Raw genomic sequence first — 22,974 nt, forward strand, 5'->3', positions numbered from 1 at the left:
GGTTTGATTTGGAATCAGCATCAGATATTAAGAAATTATTGAAAGTGGTAGAGGAAAGGTGCGCGGGGAGGAAGAGGTAATGCTCCCTCAACTGGCGGTACATTTAGTGCACTTTGCTGATGTGCTAATTTACTGTCATATAGAGAATTAACCCCCGCCCCCCAAGAGGTGAGGATTGCCAGGTGGAAAATCTGAAAAAAGTTCAGATTTGGAATTACTGACAATCAAATCAGTTTGTATTTTCAGCCAGGTTAGCACCACCTAAATCATTGAAATTTACAGCACCAAAAGCAATTCTTGTGCTGGCTCTTTTGAAGCACAATCCTTTCAGTCCAATTTATCTCCTTTTGCCCATATATGGGTCACAATGTATCAAGACTCAACACATTCGGCAAGTACAAATCAATCCAAATTTGACTTGAATCAGATTCCGAAGCTTTTAATGCACTAAACTCCATACCCTCATCATAGCAGTTCTAGCCAGGCTCCACTAGCTTTCTATCGCCAAACGGATCGATTTCAAGATTCTCACACTCGTTTTCAAATCCCTTCATGCCCTGGCACCCTGCTACCTCTCTGACCTGCTTAACCCCCAACCAACTACCCATTGCCTCTGCTCGACTGGCTCCGGCCTTCTGCATGTCCCTCCTCCCCCCCACCCCCCCGTTCCACCATCGGTGGCCGCGCTTTCAAACTCTGGAATACCCAGAGTCTCTAGAACACTTTTCCTGTATCCCTCCGTCTTGCCCTTTCCTTTCTCATCTTAAGATGGCATCTTCCTCTTCGACCATGCCTATGGTCACTTCCCCCTCCCAACTGCTCGGCGGCGTGCTTTGCCACTTGTCAAGCGCTCTGGGACCCTACACTGCATGAGGGACGCTATATAAATGCAAGTTTCTGTTTTACAAGCCTACAGTATAGATAATGAGTGGTTCAGTCGAGGGAGAGTATGAGGAGGATCGGATCCTAGAATCAGTGTTATTGTTTTCAAAAAAGCCATGAAATGACAGAAATGATAGTTTTAGTAATTGTGGCAGATCAAAATAAATTTGACTGCCACATCATGTACATTATTTTACTGGTATAAAGTACATAATAATAATCTTTGCATTTGATATAGCACCTTAATCAATCATCGAGGTGTCCCAAAGTGCGTCAACACATTGCACTTAAAACCTCTTGGAAGTTGTATACTACTTTTTAATGTTGATGGAGCCAAATTTGATACTGTTCAAAAGCAGTGAACTGCAGAATGGTATTCAATTCTAGATTAGCTATGCTCCTGCTCCATGGAGTCTAATCCTTTAATGTTCTGATGCAGGCTGAAAATGATCACAAAACACTATTGACTGCACAGCGGTTTCCTTAATACAGTCCTCTAACCTAATCAGCTCCTTCCTTCCACTTGGCACAGTTAATCCCCTCTTCAAAGGCCACACTGTAAAATGATTGAACATTTAAACAGATGAAAAGACTTTTAATCCCTCGCAATTTTCAATTCATGTAATTCATGTTATGCAATAAGAATATTAACAGAACTTTCTTATTTGAATATCCCACTTCAATCTTTTCTCAAAAAAATCCAGACACTATTACAGTAATATTAGTAATTGCATATTTAGAAATTTACAGCACACAAAAGAAACATTTGGTCCATTGTCCCCATGTTGACTTTTTGAAAGAGCAATTCATTCAACCAACAGCAACTTGCATTTATATAGCACCCTTAACATGGGGCAGTGTCTCGGAGCACTTCAGTGCCATTTAACTGTCTTTTCCCCCATACAGCTGGAGATTATTCTTTTTTAAATATCTATCAAGTTCCCTCTTGAAAGCTAATGTGGATTCTGCCTTGGTCACTGCACCTAGCAGGTCATTCCATGCAACAACTCTCCATGTAAGAAAAATCCTTCTAATCTCTCCCGTCATTCCTGTGGTTATTATCTTAAATTGATGCCCTCGGGTCACTGACTCACCCATTCTGTGAAAATGTTTTCATCACTCATAAAAAAATGATCTCCATCAAATTAAAAAAAACAAAAAAAGAACAAGAAAAGTACATCTCACCTATCACGACAAATCTTTCCACAGCTATGGTGGTCATTTATTTTATGGCTGTCTGTGGAACATTACTATGCTTAAATTGGCTGCCATATTCACCGTCAAAATACAGTCATTGCACTTTACAGTATATCCTGTGAAGTACTTTGTACATCCGTCTGCTGTGAAGGTCGTTGTATCAGATGGAAGTATAATTACTTATTATGGCACACCTATCCAATTACGCATAACACCCAGATACTTTTATCTCCTGAAGATATATTCTGTAAACATAACCCACCCCAACGCCCAATGTTATCAAATAAAACAGATTATTCATTAGTTTCCTCATATCCATTACTCATCCTTGGCTTCCTTCTGTTCAGTTATCATTCTTACCCACCCCCATCCCCAGCAACACAGAAATCATCGTGTTTTGTCTATCTATCCTTACGTCCTATGATACTGTTCTGAAATTGGATACTTTATTCAATTTGTTTTTGAATGAGTTAAGTGATGTACCATAATTTTTTTCATTTGTAAATCTGTTCTTGTATTTATTACTGTTGAAAATTTCAATCATAATAATAATCCTTGCATTTAATATAGCGCCCTACCACGTCTTCAAGTCGTCTCAAAGCGCTTTACAGGATATACTGTTAAGTGAATTTACTGTATATTTTGTGACCGAAACACGGCAGCCAATTGTGAACAGCAGTGTCCTACAAACAGTTGTGGATTAAGTGACCAAATTTTTTTTTAGGGGATTATTATACCCGGAAAAGCAATTTGCCAATCGCCTAACAACTAGGTTCCTACTTACTGCTTGGTGAACAGTGGGTGTGTGGAGTAAGGAAACTTGCCTAAGGTTTCGCCCTGCCCAGGAATATTCAGAGAACTGCTTCAAAATAGAAGAACCTGTGAGCTCTTGCCTTTGGTTATTATTTGCATGCAGCTGCCAAAGACATGTCTGCACTGAGCAATGAGCTGCAGACAATAACTGATTCTTGACCACAGCCTTTCCCCCCAAAATTCCCAGACCACGAATTGAGGATATCTGAATTAGGCTGGTTTGGGAATTCTATTAAATGGAATTCTTTTAAGATCATTGTCTCCATTCCAACAATCTATCTCTGGGATTTCCATGAGGAGGCGAGATGAATGGAATTCTCAGCTTGGTTTGGATACTCTTAAGCATAGTGATGGGTTTCCGCATGTGTCAGACACCCAGCTGGCTAAAAAAAAAAACGTTTTAAGAGATTTGAAAAGAAAAAGTATTTGAGTGTGAAGTGAACGAGACTCAGATCAACTGATTAAATAAGGAGATCACGACTAATTCAAAGGTCAAGCAAAATAGAAACATTTTAAAAGATACGAGGAAAGAAAAAGTAATTGGGATTAGTCAGTTTAACATTAACAAAAATGGATCATTAGGAGGCAATAGAAAATCAACAACAATTTGCATTTAAATAACAACAACAAAATTACATTTATAAAGCGCCTTTCATGTCGGGAGGACGTCCTAAAGACACTGAACAGTCAGGGATCAGGACCCAAGCATAGGGGAGGGGTGGGGTAGAGGTGAGGAAAGGCAGAGAGGTTGGAGGGCGACTGAAGGCACGATAACATAACATGTAGGAGCAGGAGTAGGCCATTCGGCCCTTTGAGCCTGCCCCGCCATTCAATCATGACTGATCTTCCAATCTAACTTCAGCTAATACGAATCGAAGAGAAGGGTCTTGAGACCGGCCTTGAAGGAGGCAAGGGAGGAAGTGAGGTGAAGGGACTGTGGGATGGAGTTCCAGAGTGTGGGAGCAGAGAGGTTGAAAACCCAGCCACCGATGGTAGGGTGGGTCAGGCGGGAGACATGGAGCAGGCCAGAGCCTGATGAACGGAGGGAGTGGGCAGTTTGGTAGGGAAGTCAGCAGGTTAGAGAGGTAGGAGTTAGGAGGGGGCAACGCCCTTTATTGGAAATAAATGCTACGAGATGCCACCGCGCATGAAGGGCATTGTATAAATGAAAGTTATTGTTGTTGATGATCTTTTGGAGTACTTTACAGTAATAGGGTTGTTTAGATTGGACCCTGAGCAGGGAAGAGGGGAAAATGGGGAGGTGACCGTATGTGCTGTTGAAGAGGTACACAAGACAGGTGGGAAGAGGGACAGAGTTTCAGGGAAGCGTAAAATCTAAAAGGTGGTCTGAAAGCTCAGTGACATGGATGCTGCAGGGGAGACACAGCTCACCCAAATTAGCTGACTGGAATGAGGTAGGAGGAAATCAGGGAGGTGGGGATGTGCTGGATCGTGAAGTAAACAAGTTAAAGATGATCAGTGGCATCCAAAGACACTTTATAGCTTTATATGCTAGCAGTGTACAGAAGTGAATTTCAGATCAGACAGTTCAAACTGTAGGACAGTGCTCACTGAGCAAAGGGAGTCAAATTCATGGATTGTCATTATCTGCAGTGATTGCAGAACCAAACTTGACCATGAACCTAAAACAAAAGGGGGAATATTTTCTAGGTATTAAAAATAGCAACATGAATGGATGATATTTTTTGTAAAATGTTGCATTTGACTTAGACTGAAGCAAAACCCAGGACATAGATATAGAATTAAAAACAATTCAAGTGAGAAAGCGTAGAGGTGGAGTCCTGTAGTTTAGTGGTTAGAGCACTTGCCTCGCAAGTGAGAGGACCTGGGTTTGATTCCCGGGCAGAGTGAAACTTTGGACAAGTTTCCTTACTCCACACGTTTTTGATTACCTTGTAGTAAGTAGAAACCCGGTTGTTATTCGATTACTGAATCGCTTTTCCGGGGGTAATAATCCCTTGAAAACATTTTTTTTTGTTAAAAATAAAATTTGGTCACTTAATCCATAATTGTCTGTGGGACACTGCTGTGGGCTATTAGATGCAGCGTTTCATCCTCAAAGATGCAAAGATGATTATTATTATATTATATCTGAGCTCATTAGTAGAGAGGTGAAGGTACTATAAGTGGGCATCACAAAATATTTGTGTTTGGGTTAGTTATATGGAGGTTAAAATGTCATTATTTCACTTCGCAACTAATTCCAAATAATTACTTTACCCTCCTCGGTACATCTGTCTGTATGTATGTCTGTAGACCTTGTAGACTGTGGGAATCTACCCACTTTGATTTCTGTGCAGAAAAGGAGATTGGGAGATGGGACATTAACAGCCTAATTCAGAGCCTCACTCTTTCCCCTTCATACATTCTATGGTTTGAACAAAGGAAATACTGAAATAACTATCATTATATTATTAATAACTATCATTATATTATTAATAACTATTATTATATTCAGAGGTTTATTGCAAATGCATCAAAAACTGCGAGAAAATGTGTTCTATACTGCAATACGTAAAATCCCAGACCCACTGTGATGTAGGATTACTATACTTAGTTTCCCAAGAAGCACTGTCATCTGCATCATGTCTTAAATAATATATAATTTCTCTCTCAGCCCCTCCTTCTGTCAAACCCTGTGAATTACAAGTCAGAACAGTGTGAGATGTGGTGTGATGCTGAGCCCTGTTCTGTACTGAGTTTCCTTTTCTCAGATGGCATTGATATAATTGTTTGGATTGCCCCTGGGCTAGGAAGGAGAGGAATAACAATTGGCTGGGCTCCTGCATGTGATAGACAACCATTCAATGACCCCCACTGGAGGAGCACATGAGGGAAAGGGGAACACGAGTCAGAAAATTGAATGGGGGTGGGGGGGCAGAAGATAAAACCATCACAGTACCTTTGGCTGCATTTCTTGTATACCAAAATATGTTCCAAGAAATATGACAAATGGCATATTAACACCATTACAAGGCACTTACATTGGATTCCTCTTATTACAAATATTATGTCTGGTGGCTTTTGAAAGGTTATTCCTAAGTGCACAAAGGATTTTCAGTTTTACTTCAAGTAGCAGCTGAGTGAGTGGCTGCTGGGCTTACTGCAGTCTTGCATTTAGAATGCACATCAGTGTATAATGAGATGCACAGTATTTGTGCCTGAATGAAATGAAAGAATCAGATGCCAGTAACTTCAAGATTCATTAAGATATAAGCTGCAACCCAACTTCAAATCTATAGCACTGTGACACTAAAAGCTGCTACCAAAGCATAATGAAATTCTTCAGCGCAGAAGGAGGCCAGTCGGCCCATCGTGCCTGTGCTTTGAAAGAGCTACCAATTACTTTCCCTATAGCCCTGCAATTTTGTTTTCCTTTTCCAAATAAATATCCTTTTGAAAATGATTATTGAATCTGCTCCCACTACCCTCTCAGGCAGTGCATTCCAGACCGTAACAGCTCACAGTCGTAACAACTATACCAATATAGAAACATTCAAGTAAACACTGAAGGGCAAACAGTCTACCTGGGTCTAGACTTACGATTTTTCCCTAAGCATTTCAGAGATATCGGCAATTCTTAAATTCAGTCTCATTTTAATTTTGAAGTCTGTTTTGTGTTTCAATAACTAAGAAAAAAAATTACGGTGGTTTTCTTAGTTCTTGAAAGCACAACCTACAGAAAATAGGCTTCAAAATTAAAATGGAATTTAAAAATTAATAATAATAATCCTTGTATTAGATATAACACCTTACTTACCATGTTGAAACATCTTAAAGTGCTTCATAGAGTTTTCTGTAAAAACTGTGACTGTGTATTTGTAGGCAAACATGGCATCCAATTTGCAGACAACCATGTCGCACAAACTGCCATAAAATGAATGACCAATTTCTTTTATCTGGGTTATGAATGGCGAGCCACAAGGAGACACTCCCTTCTCTTTTTAAATAGTGGTATGAAATCTTTAACATACACATGAACAGACAGATGAGACCACAGTTTAAACATACTGTCCCAAGGACACTACCTACAATAATTCAACAGCACCTCGCATTTCTATAGCACCCTTCACGTGGGGCAGTGTCCCGGAGCGCTTGACAGTAGCAGAGTCTGACACTGAGACGGAAGGGAGGGAAGGGAGTGGTGACCATTAGCACTGTCAAAAAGGAAGGTCTATGGGTGGGATTTGAAAGTGAGGAGCGCGCAAGATGGAGGGATTGAGGGAGAGAGTTCTATAGTGTAATGGCTGAAGGCATGGCCACCAATGGTGGAATGGAGGGGACGAGAGTCAACCAGGGGACCGGAACCAGAACTCATAGGTCCCCCAGCACTGCATTGACATATTAGCCTGGACACTGAACTCAAAGTGGAGCTTGAACCCATAACTTTCGGATCCAGAGGCAAGAGTTCTACCAATTGAGCAAGTTGACACCTGGTACAATCTCAAACTGCCTCAACCTTTGATGTCTACCTAACTAGGTAGACAAGGCCTTGGTTTAACATCACATTTGAAAAACTCTTAACAATAAAGCACACATCAGTACTGTGTTGCAGTATCAGCCTAGATTGTATGTGTTTCAAATGCTCAAGTGCAAGGATTATTATTTTATCTATTATATGTTTGTCTCCTTGTTCCTACTATTTGCAGACTACGTCAGGCATACCTGCATCTATCTTGGATACTTCAGTCAGCAAACAACAGGCCCGCCCTCAGCGTCTGATCTCTAACTTGAGAAGTAGGTGCACAAGACTGAATCATCAGTATTTGTACTTTTACTCATGGTAATATACTCCACTAGCAGCCTGATAGTACCCATGTCATGCAAAAACATTTTGTGATACTGATCATAGCTTTTTGGGGGGGTCTGACACATGCAGAAATCTATGGTTATGCTTGAGTATCCAAACAACTGAGAGTTCCACATATGAATGCAAAATTCCCTTCGTATGGAATGGAGTGACATACCCTGGTCACCAAATCCTGGAATGTTTATGTGCCAGTACACAAGATCCAAGATTTATATTCACCCAGAGTGTGCATTGGGGAATCACCCCACTGGTCTACTTCTGACGTGTCTAAAGTTATGATGCCTAACATTACCTGATAATGTCTTTAACCTTGAAAATTGTGGCCTAAGTCATGATTGCCAGTTTGATTTCCAGTAATGTCACGCTGTCCACTGCTGATCTTGCCTATGTTATGCATTTCTGGAACCCTGCTTTTGAAAACTTTGGTGATTCACTTGTATCAATTCAGATATCTGCAAAGGCTTTCACAGCACCTCTCAATATGCACTTCTAAAGCTTTATACATAGCTATCTAGTTTCCTCACTAATCACTCCATCTCTACTGCAGTTGAAAGTTCATCTTTTGATTGTTTGTCATGAACACAAGCACGCCCAGGACTCAGTTCTCATTCCCATTTGTTCCTCACCATATCATTCACCTCTTCCACTTATCATCCAGACCTATGTACTTCTTTTGCTGAAAAAAATTCCTCTACTTTGTTTAGAACACAACAACAAAAACAAATTACATTGTATAGCACCTTTCACGTGGGGAGGATGTCCCAATGCGCTGACATCATCAGTGCCCACACCTTCTTCATATTTTTTTGTGCAGTAGCTAAATCACCACATAGAAACCTGACCTATATAAGCAGCAAATGATAATCTGGCAAATGAAACTTTCGCATCTCCTCTGTTGCCAAAGAAGATTAGTTTCCTCTGTCACAATTACCTTTCCTGTCAACAACTTCTTTTATAGCCCAGGTTTGTCCAAAATGTCAATATTTTTCCTCCAGCTGAGGAATCTCATCTAGCCCTTCCCGGTAACTCCTGGATAGAATGCAATATGCCATCTGTTTATTAATTCTTCCTCAACCTCTGGCCTTCAATTCTCTCTGTCACAACCACTCACATCTCTCTATGTTGTCATTTGGATAGAATAGATACATTTAAGAAGGTGGACCTTCATGAGGGGGAATCTTTCCCGGTCTTGTTCCTGCAATGAGGGGTTTGGGGTGTGAAGTTAGCATTGAGGTTTAATAACCCTTAAATTTGATGAGTGCCTATAATGTCAAAATTCCTCAAGGCTCTTTACAGGCAATTGCTATAAAATGTTAACATCCACCTGAACAGGCAGGCCGGACCTCAGCTTAACATCTCATTGACAACTGTAGTGTTAACCTGGACTATGGGTTGAAAGTCCCTGGAGCTTGAACCCTGACCTTCTGAACCAGAAACTATGGAACTAACAATTAAGTCCAGCTAACACTTAATAACTTGCATTTCTATCTATCATTGAGTAACCCCTGCCTGAAGTCTGTATGTGTGGATGCCAGGCTAGGACATGGATGAAGATAGCTGTGATCGCCCCAGAGTTAAATAGCTCACTTAGGCCCTGGGCCAACAGAAAAGTGCAGCTGCAGTTTTCCCGCAGAACCCGCCATAAATAGCACCCTCCACTACAAACCCGCTAAAAACAAAGTTCCTGGCCCCGGGCCTCTGTGCTGTTTATCCGACACAAGCACAAGCAGGAAATGGGCTTCGCTCCATCCAGAGGCTCCGCTGTTGTGAGTGTCCGTGTGTCTCTTTCTCTCTATGTCTGTGTGTGCTTGTGAGTGTGTCGCTCTCCTCTGTATGTTTGTGAGGGTGTCTGTGTGTGTCTCTTCTATATGTGTGCGTTTCTGAGTGTGTCTGTGTGAATGTGTACCTCTCTCTGTCTGTGTGTGTGTGTATACATCTGTGTCTATGAGTGTGTGTCTCACTGATATTGTGTCTCTCTCTGTGTCTGTGAGTGTATGCCTCCTCTCTCTAGGTTCTCTGTGTACGGTGCCAGACTTTGAGAGGCAGGAGTTGGTGAGCTCCCGTAGTCTTGCTGGTCCTGTGCTGGTGTCCCACCCCCACCAAATGGGGCCACTCGGGTTTTGTGAAAGAAGAATTTTTTTTGGAATAATCTAATAACCATCCTTACGATTAGTTTTCATCAAAGTGAAAAATTGATTGGTGCTAATCAACTCCCCACATTTTTACGAAAATTTCAAATTCCCCACAATTTTTGGCAAATATTTCCGTACTATTCTATTGGTGCAGCCTATGTTAAATACCCAGAATGGTAATAGGTAAAATATTGAAGACCTTCCACCCATCAAAATCCAACACTAGCATGAGTTATGTTTTCAGAACTGGAAGGGCAAAGGGAAAGAATTGGAAGGGGAGAAAAGAGGTGCATTTTAATATACATTTCGCGGTAGAATACTTTATTGCTCATAACATGAAATTTTTTTTTATTCATCAAGAAATAAAATTTTAGACCATCAGAAAAACACCCTTAAGTAGCCTGTGCTTCTTCAGCAGTCCACATTTCCATAACTGATAAAAGCAATCAAGGTCCTACAACCACAAACACAATAGGTTTATTCACTTGTGAATTTCTCCACCTCAGAGCTAGTTAAAATTCCTTCAGCATCATTTATTTGGCGCATACATTTATTATGCCGCCAGCATGAGATTATGTTTCCAAGTAGGTAATGTTTCTCATCAAGTATTGCTAATTCACATTATTCATCGTTAGGGAAGAATTGCTACTTCTGAAATGACGAATGACAGCGTGTCTAAAACCTACACAGTATGAAGCATAATGTGTACAGTAATTCTATGTTCACTAATAAAAAGTGTGAATGAATATCCTCACCTTTTCTACTGAGATGTTTTCATCATTCAGAAGGAATTTCTTCCTGCTCTCTCTCTTGGCTTTGAGCAACCTCTTTGAGGACTGTTCTCTCAGCAACGTGGCATATCCTATGTGTTCATAGATAGGGTTTGTCGTCATCTTTGATATATATTCAGATGCTTTAGTTTCTATGTACAGGGTTATCAAGCCATCAGTCACTAGATCATGGATTGATTCAAAGCGTTTCTCTCCAACAAAGTGCTTTCCATCGTAAAACAATCTGTAGTTCAAAGTTTGATTTCCAAACCTGCAAAAGAGAAGAAAATAAATTGATGTGTATTCCAGACCAATCCAACTGTGCACTGGTCATACACATAAACTATTCAACAGAAATGAAACAGTGTGTTATGATCACCAATTTGTCACCCCCAGAGAAAGTTCTGGTACACCCAAATATATTGCACATATTGCTCTATAATTAAAGGCATTAAAAATGTATTTTAAACTACTTTGTGTGTCTCTTCAGTCCAAAGTCTCCTTACTTTGGAATGGTGGAGAGAGTTAGCCACATCTGCACATCCAGGGACAAACCATCTGTAACAGGATTTAAGTCCGAAGTTCCAGCAGTCAGTTGCTACATTTGCCAGGATGGTGGCCACCTGGCATTGTTGGCGATGTGTGCAAGGAACTGAGAGCCGAGGTGAGTCTTGTGTTGGAATTGGTGGCATTTTTGTGGATGTAGAACTCCTATATTCTAATTTCTATAATTTATAAACTGAACACTTGAGCTAGTTTAGGAAATGTAGGATTACTAATAAAACACAGCACCTTGAAAATGTGTCAAAGAAGTTACATTGTGAAAAAACCTCACTCGACAGCTTTCACTTCCTCTGTTGACAGAAGATTGTTTATCAAATCAGACCATTGAGAATAAGCACCAATAGTTTACCGCAGGCATATAGTATTCATACAAAGGATTTAATTTCCGGAAGGACCTAAAGATTTGTCAGTGTCATGGCCTAGCAATGCTTTAAATCTATCTCTAGTGCATGTGAGAGAGAGCATACAATACAAAAGGAAAGTGATGATGTAGAATTGTTGTTTAGACAGTTAGAGGACGATGTCCAGTTTTGGTCAACCCACTTTTGGAAGGGTGTGAGAACCATAGAGAGGACACAGAGGAGATTTACAAGGATGATACCAGGAATGAGTGGTGGACCCTAAGAGCAGAGACAGGAGGACATGAGCCATTTGAGTGGAAGAAAAGAGCAAGAATGAAAAATATAAGGGACATCATTTTTAGAGAGGGAGTTTCTTTCATTCTTGAAGAAAAGTCTGGGAGTGAGTGGTGGCTTAACCAGTCTGTTTGCCACTGGAATCTGTGTTTTATACTGCAAAGACTAATGGGATGCAAGTTTTCCTCTGCTGGCTTAAGGTCCATATTGGCAATGGATTTAGGCCAGTTCATATTCAGTATTTAATGCTGCACATAACATAAAACTAGTCACAACGTAATACAAATTAGCAATGTCAATAAGAACCAAATGCAGTAGGGGACACTCTCCTGGGATGGGGTAAAGGCACAGTTGCAGCACAGATAACATAAGAACATAAGAAATGCTAGATTAAAAAAAAGACCATAGTCCATCTAGTTCACCTTCAAGCTTCCTGGCGGTCAGGTGCACATATGTCCAAAACTGCCTATGTACTATATCCCATATTGTTATTTCCTAAAAGAAAACTATTTAATCTATGTTTGAAAGACAGATGGTGCTTTACTTCTTTGTACCTGGGGGTTTTTTTTGACTGAAAGAGGCATTCCCGGATGACGACACTGGATGCTAAGAGTTCAAAAATGCTCTGAGCCCAGTTCTGAACCCTTACGTTAATAAGTACAGATTAAAAAAAAAACGTTGTTTCAAGTAAGAACTGGAAGGTACTAAAAAAATTTTTTATTATGCCTTCCCCCGCCCACTCCCTCTGTTTTGCCAAGTTTAGGCTGCCCCATATCCCCCCCCGACCCCATCATTTGAGCCTTCAGTCACCTTCCTTGCTCTCTGAAACACTCCCCAAATCCCTCTGCCTCACACCCTCCCTTTCTGCTTTCAAAACGCCTCTTAAAATCAATCTCTTTGTCTATGCCTTTGGTCATCTCCTGTAAAGTCCTGTAGCTCAGTGGTTAGAGCACTTGCCTCACAAGCGAGAGACCTGGATTCAATTCCCGGGAGGGTGAAATCTTGGGCAAGTTTCCTTACTCCACACGCATGAAAATAATCCCTCAAGCATAAAAACCAATAATAATTTGGTCACTCAATCCACAACTGTTTGTGGGACATTGCTATGCGCACTTGGCTGCAGCGTTTCACCCACAAAACGTACAGTCAATTCACCTTACAGTATATTCTGTCAAGCACTTTGAGATGTCTAGAAGACATGAAAACTCTATATCAAATCAAGGAATTTCTTTTATTATCTCCTTCCTTTTATCTCCCAACCTACCTCTGTGAAACACCTTGAGATGTTTAACAACATGAAAGGACCTATATAACTGCACGTAGTTGGTGTCATGGAATATAATGGCACACATGACACTCCAGGCAGGAGCTCAGTAGGAATGATTCAAAAAGAAATTGATTGAAAACATACTCAGAAGTGTAGCCGGAGAGATGTGAGGAAGAGAGAATTCCATACGGAACAGAAAACCAGAAGGGAAAAGAAAAAGCTGAAAAATAGACATTACTGATAACAATAAAGCTTCTGAAGCTCTAGCAACCAGCAAATTTTCCACATAGCATAGAGGCATTACGCTATCTCTCAAGTGGCCACTACTTGCTTGAATCTGCAAGTTCACATGTTCTCAGTCCAGTTGAGCTGTGGATATTTGCTCTACAAAGGAGACGTTTCTTTGTGACAAATCCCGGTCAGTTCTTTTTGGCCGTGATAAAGGGGAGCTGCAAATTTCAGTTAGCCTTCATGCAGCAGATATTCAAGGGACTAGAAAGACAATGATTGGTGAAGAGAAGGTAAAGCCAGCAGTAATCTTTAATACCAAAATGCAATCTAGGGATTGACCCTATTAAGCTGTACCAAAGTATTTAGCATAAATACAAGAAGTGATGGAAGTTAGTCTCTATGATGCTTACAGGCACCAACAGGAACATTTCTTTTCACTGCAATTCTTTTCAATCCACTAAAATGAGGTGTTGGAGCGACAAATAAACCACCTACCATACACGGATAGTTTTCTGCCAAAATATCACACATCCCAACAGGGAAATGTCTGCTCCTATATACCTTGTGTGCAATAGTAAGAGGGGAGCACACACCCTGGTTTCCCGAATGTAGTCAGAAGCTCTGGGCAATGACAGTGATCTTTTGCGCCACAGAAAGTATGCAAAGCAATTGCCTTTATTTTTGATCAACCAAATGCAGGTCTCAATGCTGGTTTAAGCTTGTGAAGTATAAGACGCGAGTTCAACCAAGTTCTCTTTCATGGTTCTCCTGGGTATGCAACAAAATTGCCCATGCTCCCCCTCATGAACAAGTTCACGATTTAGCTTCCATGAAGAGGCTCTTCCTTACATGTTAAATTTATTAAACCACACACATAGCACCAAGGTACATAAAGCAGAGAACTAGTGCAGAGTCCAAACCACATGACAAATGTTTCCGCAAATTCCCCTTGTGAAATAAACTCTTCCGCATTTTGTGAGGCAAGAGTGTCTAAAGCAGTGGAAGGAGAGGAGGCAGATAGATTTCTGCTAGAAAATCATATCTCGGGATACAGTATGTAGTTTGGGACACAATATGTCAAGCAACTGCCAGGATTGTGGAAGGCGAACTGGATGGACCTTGGTCTTCTTTCACCTAGCAAATTACTTTGTTCTTATATTCTTAAGAGTGCTATATAAATGCAAGGTTTTTGTTGAGATGGCAAACACCAAATTTAATTTCAACAATGTTTCATTAATATCTAGGCTAACATCAATCAAACCAGCCCCTTTAAGACAAATAACCAGAGACCGCCTGACCCTTAGGTTTTAATAATAATAATAATCCTTGCATTTGATATAGCGCTTTTTACGTCGGGAGGACGTCCCAAAGCGCTTCACAGAACACACTGTAAAGTGAATTGACTGTATATTTGTGGGCGAACGCGGCAGCCAATTGCGCACAGCAATGTCCCACAAACAGTCGTGGATTGAAAATGACCAATTTATTATTATTGTTTTTGGAGGGATTATTATTAGGCGTGTGGAGTAAGGAAACTTGCCCAAGGTTTTGCCCTGTCTGGAATTGAACTCAGGTCTCTCGCTTGCAAAGCGAGTGCCCTAACTACTGAGCTACAGGACTCCACTCTACTTTTCAGTAGATAATAATAACAATAATAATCCTTGCATTTGATACAGCGCTTTTCACGTCTTCTCGACGTCTCAAAGCGCTTCACAGAATGGACTGTAAAGTGAATTGACCGCTTATTTGTTGCGATAGGAAAGTTGACTAAACGATTAGCCACTGACCTGAGGGCTAATGTGTTGCTACCAGGCTGGCGCTGGCTCTCCCTGATCAGATAAGCTCCCTCCACTCCGCCGAGCAGCTCATCGGCCTGCTCGCGAGAGATCATCCCGTGAAACCTGAAATTGGAAAAGCACTTTTTTTTACTATTGGGATCAAGAAGATCATCTTTCACTTTTCAACACCAATATAACATGCACCGTGGATATTTAAAATATGCTTATGCAAAGTTTCCCCTGCTACTATACAATTTATTCATAGTTTTAATTCACAATATATCAACACTGAACCAATTATGCCAATTGCCTGAATTATCTAGAAATGACTGCATTATACTTATTGTGTGAAAATAACTATAGTAGATCCACGATTATGTGTCACGCTGGAAGACTCCAACAGGTTATTCACTTTGGTAGATAATCAAGGTTCTACTTTATGCGAATTATAGCTGGGAGCAGCCTCAGGGAGCTGAGGCTAATTGTAGCACCTCTAACACAGTCCTAGATAGGGAAAAGGCCATGCACTATCAGCACCCTGGTGAGCAGTTATTGGATTAATATGGATATCCTTAACACAGAACAACCAAGTCTTTACATTAAATATAGAAAATAGCCACAGTATTTCAGTGGGTCTGAGAACATATTGGCTTGTTCTCTACAGTTTTGCATTCTGTATTATACTGCTGGTAAAGAAAGCACAGTTTATCGTCATGACCACAACGCTATAAACTGCAATGCATCAACAAAATTACATTTCAATCCTGTACAAACCACAGTCTGAGAAAATTAGTGTACATCACTCGGTCAAAGATAATTTGTTTTAAATGCCACCAAACTGTTCATCCAGCATTGGTCTGATTTGTACTTTGTCCTTGTCAAAGGAAAAAAAGTTTCCTATCAGCTGTTTTCAAATGCTATACCAAACACAGAAAAATAGAAAATAGTTTACATACTCTCTTCCATAGTACTTTGGCCTGTTTTCAACCTGAAATTAAAAGAACATTATTACCAATAAATAACACACTTCAGCATTTCAAGAAAACTCAGAATAATCATGAATACTAATAATAATCCTTGCATTTGGTATAGCGCCTTATCACGTCAAAAAGACTTCTCAAGACACTTCACAGGATTTACTGTGAGATGGAACGACTGTGTATATCTAGGCAATTGTAACAGCACAATTATGTACAGCAATGTCCCAGAAACAGCCATGGAGTGAGTCACCTATTTTGTTTGGGGGATTATTAGTTAGAACACCAGGGGAAACTCCCTTCTATTTTCGAATAATGCCATGAGATGTTTAACGTCCACCTGAACAGGAAGGCCGAACTTTGGTTTAACTTCTAAACTGAAGAACTTATTTAATTAGAAAAACATTATGCAATTTGCCGCAAAACAAGTACAATCAAGATCATCTGCATTTTTGTTTTGATATTTATCTTAATACAAGAGAAATGTTTTCTGTGTATAAGCACAGTCCTCATTGACATTTGATAAGACATTAATTATTTTAGCTTTACTATCCATATACTACCACAACAGCAAAAACAACTTGCACTTATATAACGCCCTTCACACAGAGTAGCATCTCGGAATGCTTACTACACTGTCCCAGTCGCTCTTGTTGCGCAGCACACACCAGCCTGCTTTATGTCCCCTATGCTACCCTCCCCACCATAGGGGGACAGGCTTTCAGCCTTTCTGTACCCGCTCTATTGAACTCGTTCTAGGCAAGTCTCAAGATGTATCTCTTTGACTGCGCCATCAGTCATCTTTCCCCTCCTCATCCACCTCAGTTCCCATCCCTGAGCCAGAATTGTTAAATGTTGTGAGAAGTCTTCCGGATATGAAAAGCGCTAAAAAATCTAAATTGAATTTCACAAATACCCACTTTGAGGAACAAATAGCAATGGTAACTTTGAGACTGCACAGGATCTGTCATCCGTAAATGTTGCTTGCTTGCAGTGTGTGTTGATAAAAGTCATGGTCTCCTGTGTAACACAGGATTATGTTTGTAGATATTAATATCCAACATTGAATATTATTGATTTAGAGAAATGCAGTGAACCAAAAATCCATTTAGCATTCACCTCATGCTTTTACATTAAATATTTAAAATGGGCTTTTGAAGTATTTTAAGAGAGACAATATAAATGGGTACAGGGAATTGGGATTAGATTATAACTCCAGTGGAGAAGCGAGCATCAACATGTAGGCTCGAAGGACCTCCTTCTGTGCTATAATTTCTATGATTCTGCTTTTTAAGATTACTTTAAAAAAAGTAGCACATTTCTGCAAATGTTCTTTTCAGCTTCCAGCCCAATGAGTTAACAAGCAAAAATTGACAAGGGTCAGACTTTCACTCTAATGAGCTGGACTTTATATGGACAAAGCTTTGAAACAGAGCATATCTTTTGCAATAATAATCTTTGCAGTTGATGCATCGCCTTTCACATCGGAAAGAGGTCTCAAACAGCTTCACATGATTCACTGTGAAATGGATTGACTATATTTTGTAGGAGAACACAGCAGCCCAATTGCACACAGCAGCATCCCACAAACAGCCATGAAATGAAAATAAGCAATTTTAGCTCTTTGAATCCCTTTGGGAAATACAGTAACGCAAATTAGACAGGCCGTAATCTGAGATCCAAAATGTCAATGGGCCAGCACTAAAAAAACTCCAAGATGACCAGGAAGACCTCTATCAACTCCGATGACATGATTCAAAAGAGGGAAAAGAAGGTGTTCTCCTACTGCTCTGGGCAGCTCTCCTCCAGATAAAATAGTCCTTCACTTTACAGCTTTTTGTGACCTTGTTGGCACAATTGGTTGCCAAACTGACCTAAGAAGATCACTGTACCTTTGCCAACAAAATATATAGTCAATTCACTTTACAATATATTTTGTGAAGCACTTTGAGACATCTCTAAAACATGATAAGGCGCTATATCAAATGCAAGGATTATTATTATGTTACTATTATAGCTAATACTAATTACCTGTGAAGTGTTTTAAAATGTTTCAGTGTGATGAGGCGCTATACAAGGGGTTTATAAACTGCAGCTGCAATGTTACTTGAAGTCCACAAGGTGGTGCTTTCTACTTGAAATTTCCTTCAAAGGATTAACAGGAAATTGGGGGCTGGAGGAATTGGGTGTCTGAAACCAATTTTGTGTGGCTCTCAGTAGTTTCAAAGACCCAAGAACCAAACTGAAACTCCTACATTGCCTCTGGACCTCAGGAGAGGGCCTGAACAAATGACATCTTAATGTTATTGTACAAATATCGGGATGACAGCAGTCACCAATAAAATGTTCTCATTAAGAAGCTGAATCTCTTGTATACAGGGACAGGTCCAGAGTTGGCCAGAAAAACTGGCTATTATACACTATTAATTTCCTCAGGTGAAAAAAAATGTGTAAAAGTAACATTAAAAGTTGTTCTCTCCCTCCCTCCCTTCTTTCAAGATACGTCCTAAAACACATCTTTGCGACTGCACTTTTGTTCGTCTTTCCTCTCCCCATCCTCTCAGCTCCAACCCCCAGCTCAGTGCCTATCCAGCACTGTGAAACACTTTGAGACATCCTCTTGATGTGAAAGGTACTAGATAATGTAAACTGTCATGTAAATTGTATTTGTGCTAATGACCAAGACTTTACACTAATGAATGCAATGTCATGCATCCCCACAACCATATATCCCTTTAACTTGTGATACTTCCACACACAATTCAAAAAGCCTCTGTGACTCCTGATAGCAAATGTAGTAAACCATCTTATCCTGCATACCCACAACTATCCACATGTCCACTTATTTCCACTGGTCTCCGAAACCCGTGAAGTAGAGTTGCGATACTGATAAAGAAATACTTCTGTGCGTGTGACCAAGGCTATCAGTTATGTGATTATTTTCCCAAGCAATAAAGTGTGTCATTCAGACATTTGTAGCAGGTACAGTGAGAAAGAAAGAATGTCAAAGCCAGAGAAAGAAAGTCAGAGAGAGACAATGTCAAAGAGAAAGAAGTCAGAAAGACAATAACATGCATTTACATAATGCTTTTCACACATAGATACATCCTGAAGTGCTTTACATAGATAGTGTTTGACACCAAGCGCGGAACATGTGGAGAAAAATACTTCCACAGAGAAAGCCATAAAGGTTAGAGAGTCAAAGTAAGAGTCAGAAGAAAGAGCTGGAGAGAGAAAACAAATCAGAGAGAGAGAGAGAGTCAGGGCCTGGCTCAGCATGGTATTATATTGACAGGATATGGAAGAGGTTTTTGGTTAGCACTGTAGCCAATTTACATTTTGTGAGATAGACAAATCATCTGCACTGTTTCCATATCCATAGTCTCAATTTTTTGTGAATTTTGGGCTCATTACTGTAAAAGGGGTTCTGAAGAAATCAGTTTTGTACCTATTATTACAAAATAACATATGTATAGCGCCTTTCACGTCAGGAGGACATCACATGAACTGAAAACTTAACAGCTTCAATTATGGATTTTGAAACGCTCCAACTTTGTGATAATTACATATTGCAGGTTTTTAAAATGATGTTCTTTTTTCTAAAGACTAATCTTTGCTGGGAATTCAAAGAATCATTTTCAGAAAAAAAACAATGGCTTTAAGATGTAATTTCAGGGAGAACAAGGCAAATGTAATTTTGAAACGCATCACTCCTCATTATTTGGCAAAGTGCCAATTAGCTTCTACAGCAGTCTGAAACTGCTATAGCACCACATAAAGCTATAGCATTTCACTCACAATTTAGTGGCATTATGTGCGTGCAATCTACAGAAAAAGCTTTCTTGTATCTGCTGCCTTTTTAAGTTGCCAAAAGCTCAGCAGATAGATATTCAATGCATTTTTTTAACAACCTATTTTGTTGGGAATAATAATTAAAGGGAACATATCTGAAAGGTAAGCAATTATGTCAAAGGACATATCATGAACTCACATTTTTTCACAAAATGTTTCAAAGCATTGAAGAAAATACTGTATATTCGTATCAGATTTAGAATCAACAGCACTTAGGTGAATATGAAAGAGGCAAAGATTAAAATGCTCAGTTAGACTTATAGGACCATGACATGTGAATGATCATAATAAAAGATGAGAATCTCTATTCAATTGTATCCTTACAATAAAACAGTACAGTGAGGAGCAGCAGCAGAATGGTGGAGAGTATTGATCTAAATCACTATCATTATAACTGCTGCAGCACATAATTCTCTGCAAGGGGCAGAGAATGGAGGAGTTAATGTTTAATTCCCCGCAAAATAATAGAGAACTAACTGTAGAAACACTTACTGAAAGCCTGACTCATTTGTGGGCCAGAGAAAATTGAAATTGTAAGACTTAGACTTTACCCTGACTGATCTTCTGGTGAAAACTGATATTATAGGAAGTAATAATAATAATCTTTGCATTAGATATAGTGCCTTATCTATACTTGAGACATCTCAAAGCACTTCACAGAATATATTGTAAAGTCGATTGAGTGTATTTTGTGGGCGAAACCCGGGAGCCAATTGTGCAGAGAAGTGTCCCATAAACAGTTGTGGATTGAAGCAGTCTTTAAGCTGGAGGGAACTGTCTTCAATGACACCATATTAACCTAATCAGAATTATATGCATTTGAAACTCTTCCAGTGGAAGGGAGTGAGTGTGGTAGGAAGATGGAATAGAATCTTTCGTAATGAATCTGAACTAGGTGGCCGAGCATCAGAGCCCACTATTGAAGCTGCTGCTGGTGGAGGGGTGGAATTTCAGTACTAATTTTACTCAAGCATGGATTCAGCAATGTGTACACTTGAGTGTGGGCTTTGGGAGAGCAGAGATTAACTGGAGAAAGTTGTTTCTCATTTTAAAATCCTCATTCTGTCAGTCACAGGGAGGCAGATATGGTTTACAGACAGCTGCTGTGATAATCTATCTTGGGACTCACCTCTTGAGGGCAAATCTCTCTCTTCGGCCGCGGTGTTTCCTGTTGCAACTGATATACTGTCCAAAAGCAAAGCAACATATAAGCAATATTATCATTTTATGCGTATTTAAAAATACAAATCCCCAGCAAGTTAACTACAGAAATGCCACCTGCATTGATGCTTTTATCCCATAATTACCCAGACCTCATTCCTGAAGTAGTCCTTAAAAGAGATTGCATACACGTGAGGAGAAATTCCACTTGGCTCAACATTTATGTGATTTATACAGCATTTCATTGTTCAGATTTCTCCAAATTGTTGAATTCTGTCTTAATTGTGAAGCCGCCATTTTGCAGCTGTTAAAAGCACTCACGGGCTTCAAAATGAAGGTCATGTTTAAGAATTTACCAAACCTCTTTGAAATGCTAGGAAAATAGAGTAAATCTAGAAATATCTATTCCACAGTGCTTAAAGTAAGTCCTGCTTAACATGCACATGATCCTATTCACTTAAGACACCTTGGCTGTATTCAGGCTATTTTACAAGTCACATCTCTAATCAATTCAGCACATTACCTTTAACTGTACCACCTTTATTATTTAGCGCAGTAGGAGGGCATGGGTCACACCCAAAAAACAAAACTTGCACAATAGTTTTAACAAAAAAAATACAGAAGCTCTAACTCCATACATCTGTCGTTTCCAAACTCCCTTCTCAAACGCCCAAGCCCCCAGCTTTATATTAGTGCTTAATTATTACTTAGGACTGGTGCCCAATTATCACAAACTTCAGTCAAGTCTGATTGGAGTCCAGTCCTTGTTAGCTCCCTTTACACATAGGTTGAGTGCCAATAACCATAAAAGGGTTTATCCCTGTCACAAACACGAATTCCATCGTAAATATATGACACATCCATTTAACCAGAGAGTTATCATGAAGACTAATGGATAGCATTGAACAATTTTAAAATTGATCCAATTGCTGAGGCAAAATAAAATACCTGTAATTGTCCAAAATCCAACTTTCTAATCTTGCTCATCTCTGTGCTGCTCAGGGTCACTCAATACTCCTCACTGAGGAGTCAGACAGATGAGCTGGATACTGTGAATCTAGATCCTACGCTGCACTCACTGGGCTCTACAGCCAAAGTGAATGATCCTAATAAAAGATGAGAATGAGGGAATCCAGCCAAATCTATTGAGTGCAGAGCAGGACAATCTTTGAAAACTATGAGTGCCAGTCAGCATTTTGGGATGTCCTTCTGACCTATAATTGTGCTATATAAATGTAATTTGTTGTGTTGTTGTTATCTGTTTAGGCAGATCCCTGAAAACAGTGAAAACAGTGATTTTTCCCACTCAATTTTTATTATGTGGTCTGAAATGCAGTAATGCCAAAACCAAGGAATCTCTTCTTGGAAACACGGCGATTTATACTTCCTCCTCCCGAGTGGAACTTCCGAAGGATTATCTAAAATGAGCTTAAAATCGGTCCACACTCTTTTTCCATTTAATAATCCAATGTGCTGATAGAAGGAAAAGGGCAGCAATTTGAATAATTCCCATAATCAAATCTTCTGCATCTTGGGGACAGGAGTGCTAGGAGATAAAGTCTTGTTCTATTTCAACACAGGTTTCTGACTGACCCTTGATATTGGTTATGTTGATTGATTTAAAAAAGGTTAAACTGTCACTGAATGTTTGATTATTTCACCAAAAAGGCCAATTTCAAAGAATGAGCGTTCTCTTTTATTATTAAGTGCACCTGATCTATTTGCCCTGAAGCATTTCATCAAAAATAAATGACGCCTGAGGTGCTTTTACTGCAATCAAAATGGGCCAAAATGAGGGTGGACGTAAATGTGGTGTCAAGAGAATAAGCACGTCAATCGGTTAGCGCTTGTACAGAAACCCATAGCTCACCACACATACGTCTC

At 39.8% G+C, this 22,974-nt stretch overlaps 1 protein-coding gene across 1 annotated transcript in view; it reads right to left on the reverse strand.

Moving 5' to 3' along the window:
• The window catches only part of chn2 (chimerin 2), a 201,024-nt gene that overhangs the window by 71,868 nt on the left and 106,182 nt on the right, over positions 1–22,974 (reverse strand). Inside the window, exons 3-6 of the mRNA XM_042331858.1 lie at positions 21,059–21,114; positions 16,057–16,088; positions 15,110–15,223; positions 10,611–10,896 (exon numbers count right to left, since the gene is read on the reverse strand). Coding sequence (XP_042187792.1) covers positions 10,611–10,896; positions 15,110–15,223; positions 16,057–16,088; positions 21,059–21,114 — 488 coding nt within the window. The remainder of the gene's footprint in view (positions 1–10,610; positions 10,897–15,109; positions 15,224–16,056; positions 16,089–21,058; positions 21,115–22,974) is intronic.

Source organism: Callorhinchus milii, unplaced genomic scaffold (genome assembly GCF_018977255.1).
Source record: "Callorhinchus milii isolate IMCB2004 unplaced genomic scaffold, IMCB_Cmil_1.0 Scaffold2, whole genome shotgun sequence".
NCBI lineage: Eukaryota > Metazoa > Chordata > Chondrichthyes > Chimaeriformes > Callorhinchidae > Callorhinchus > Callorhinchus milii.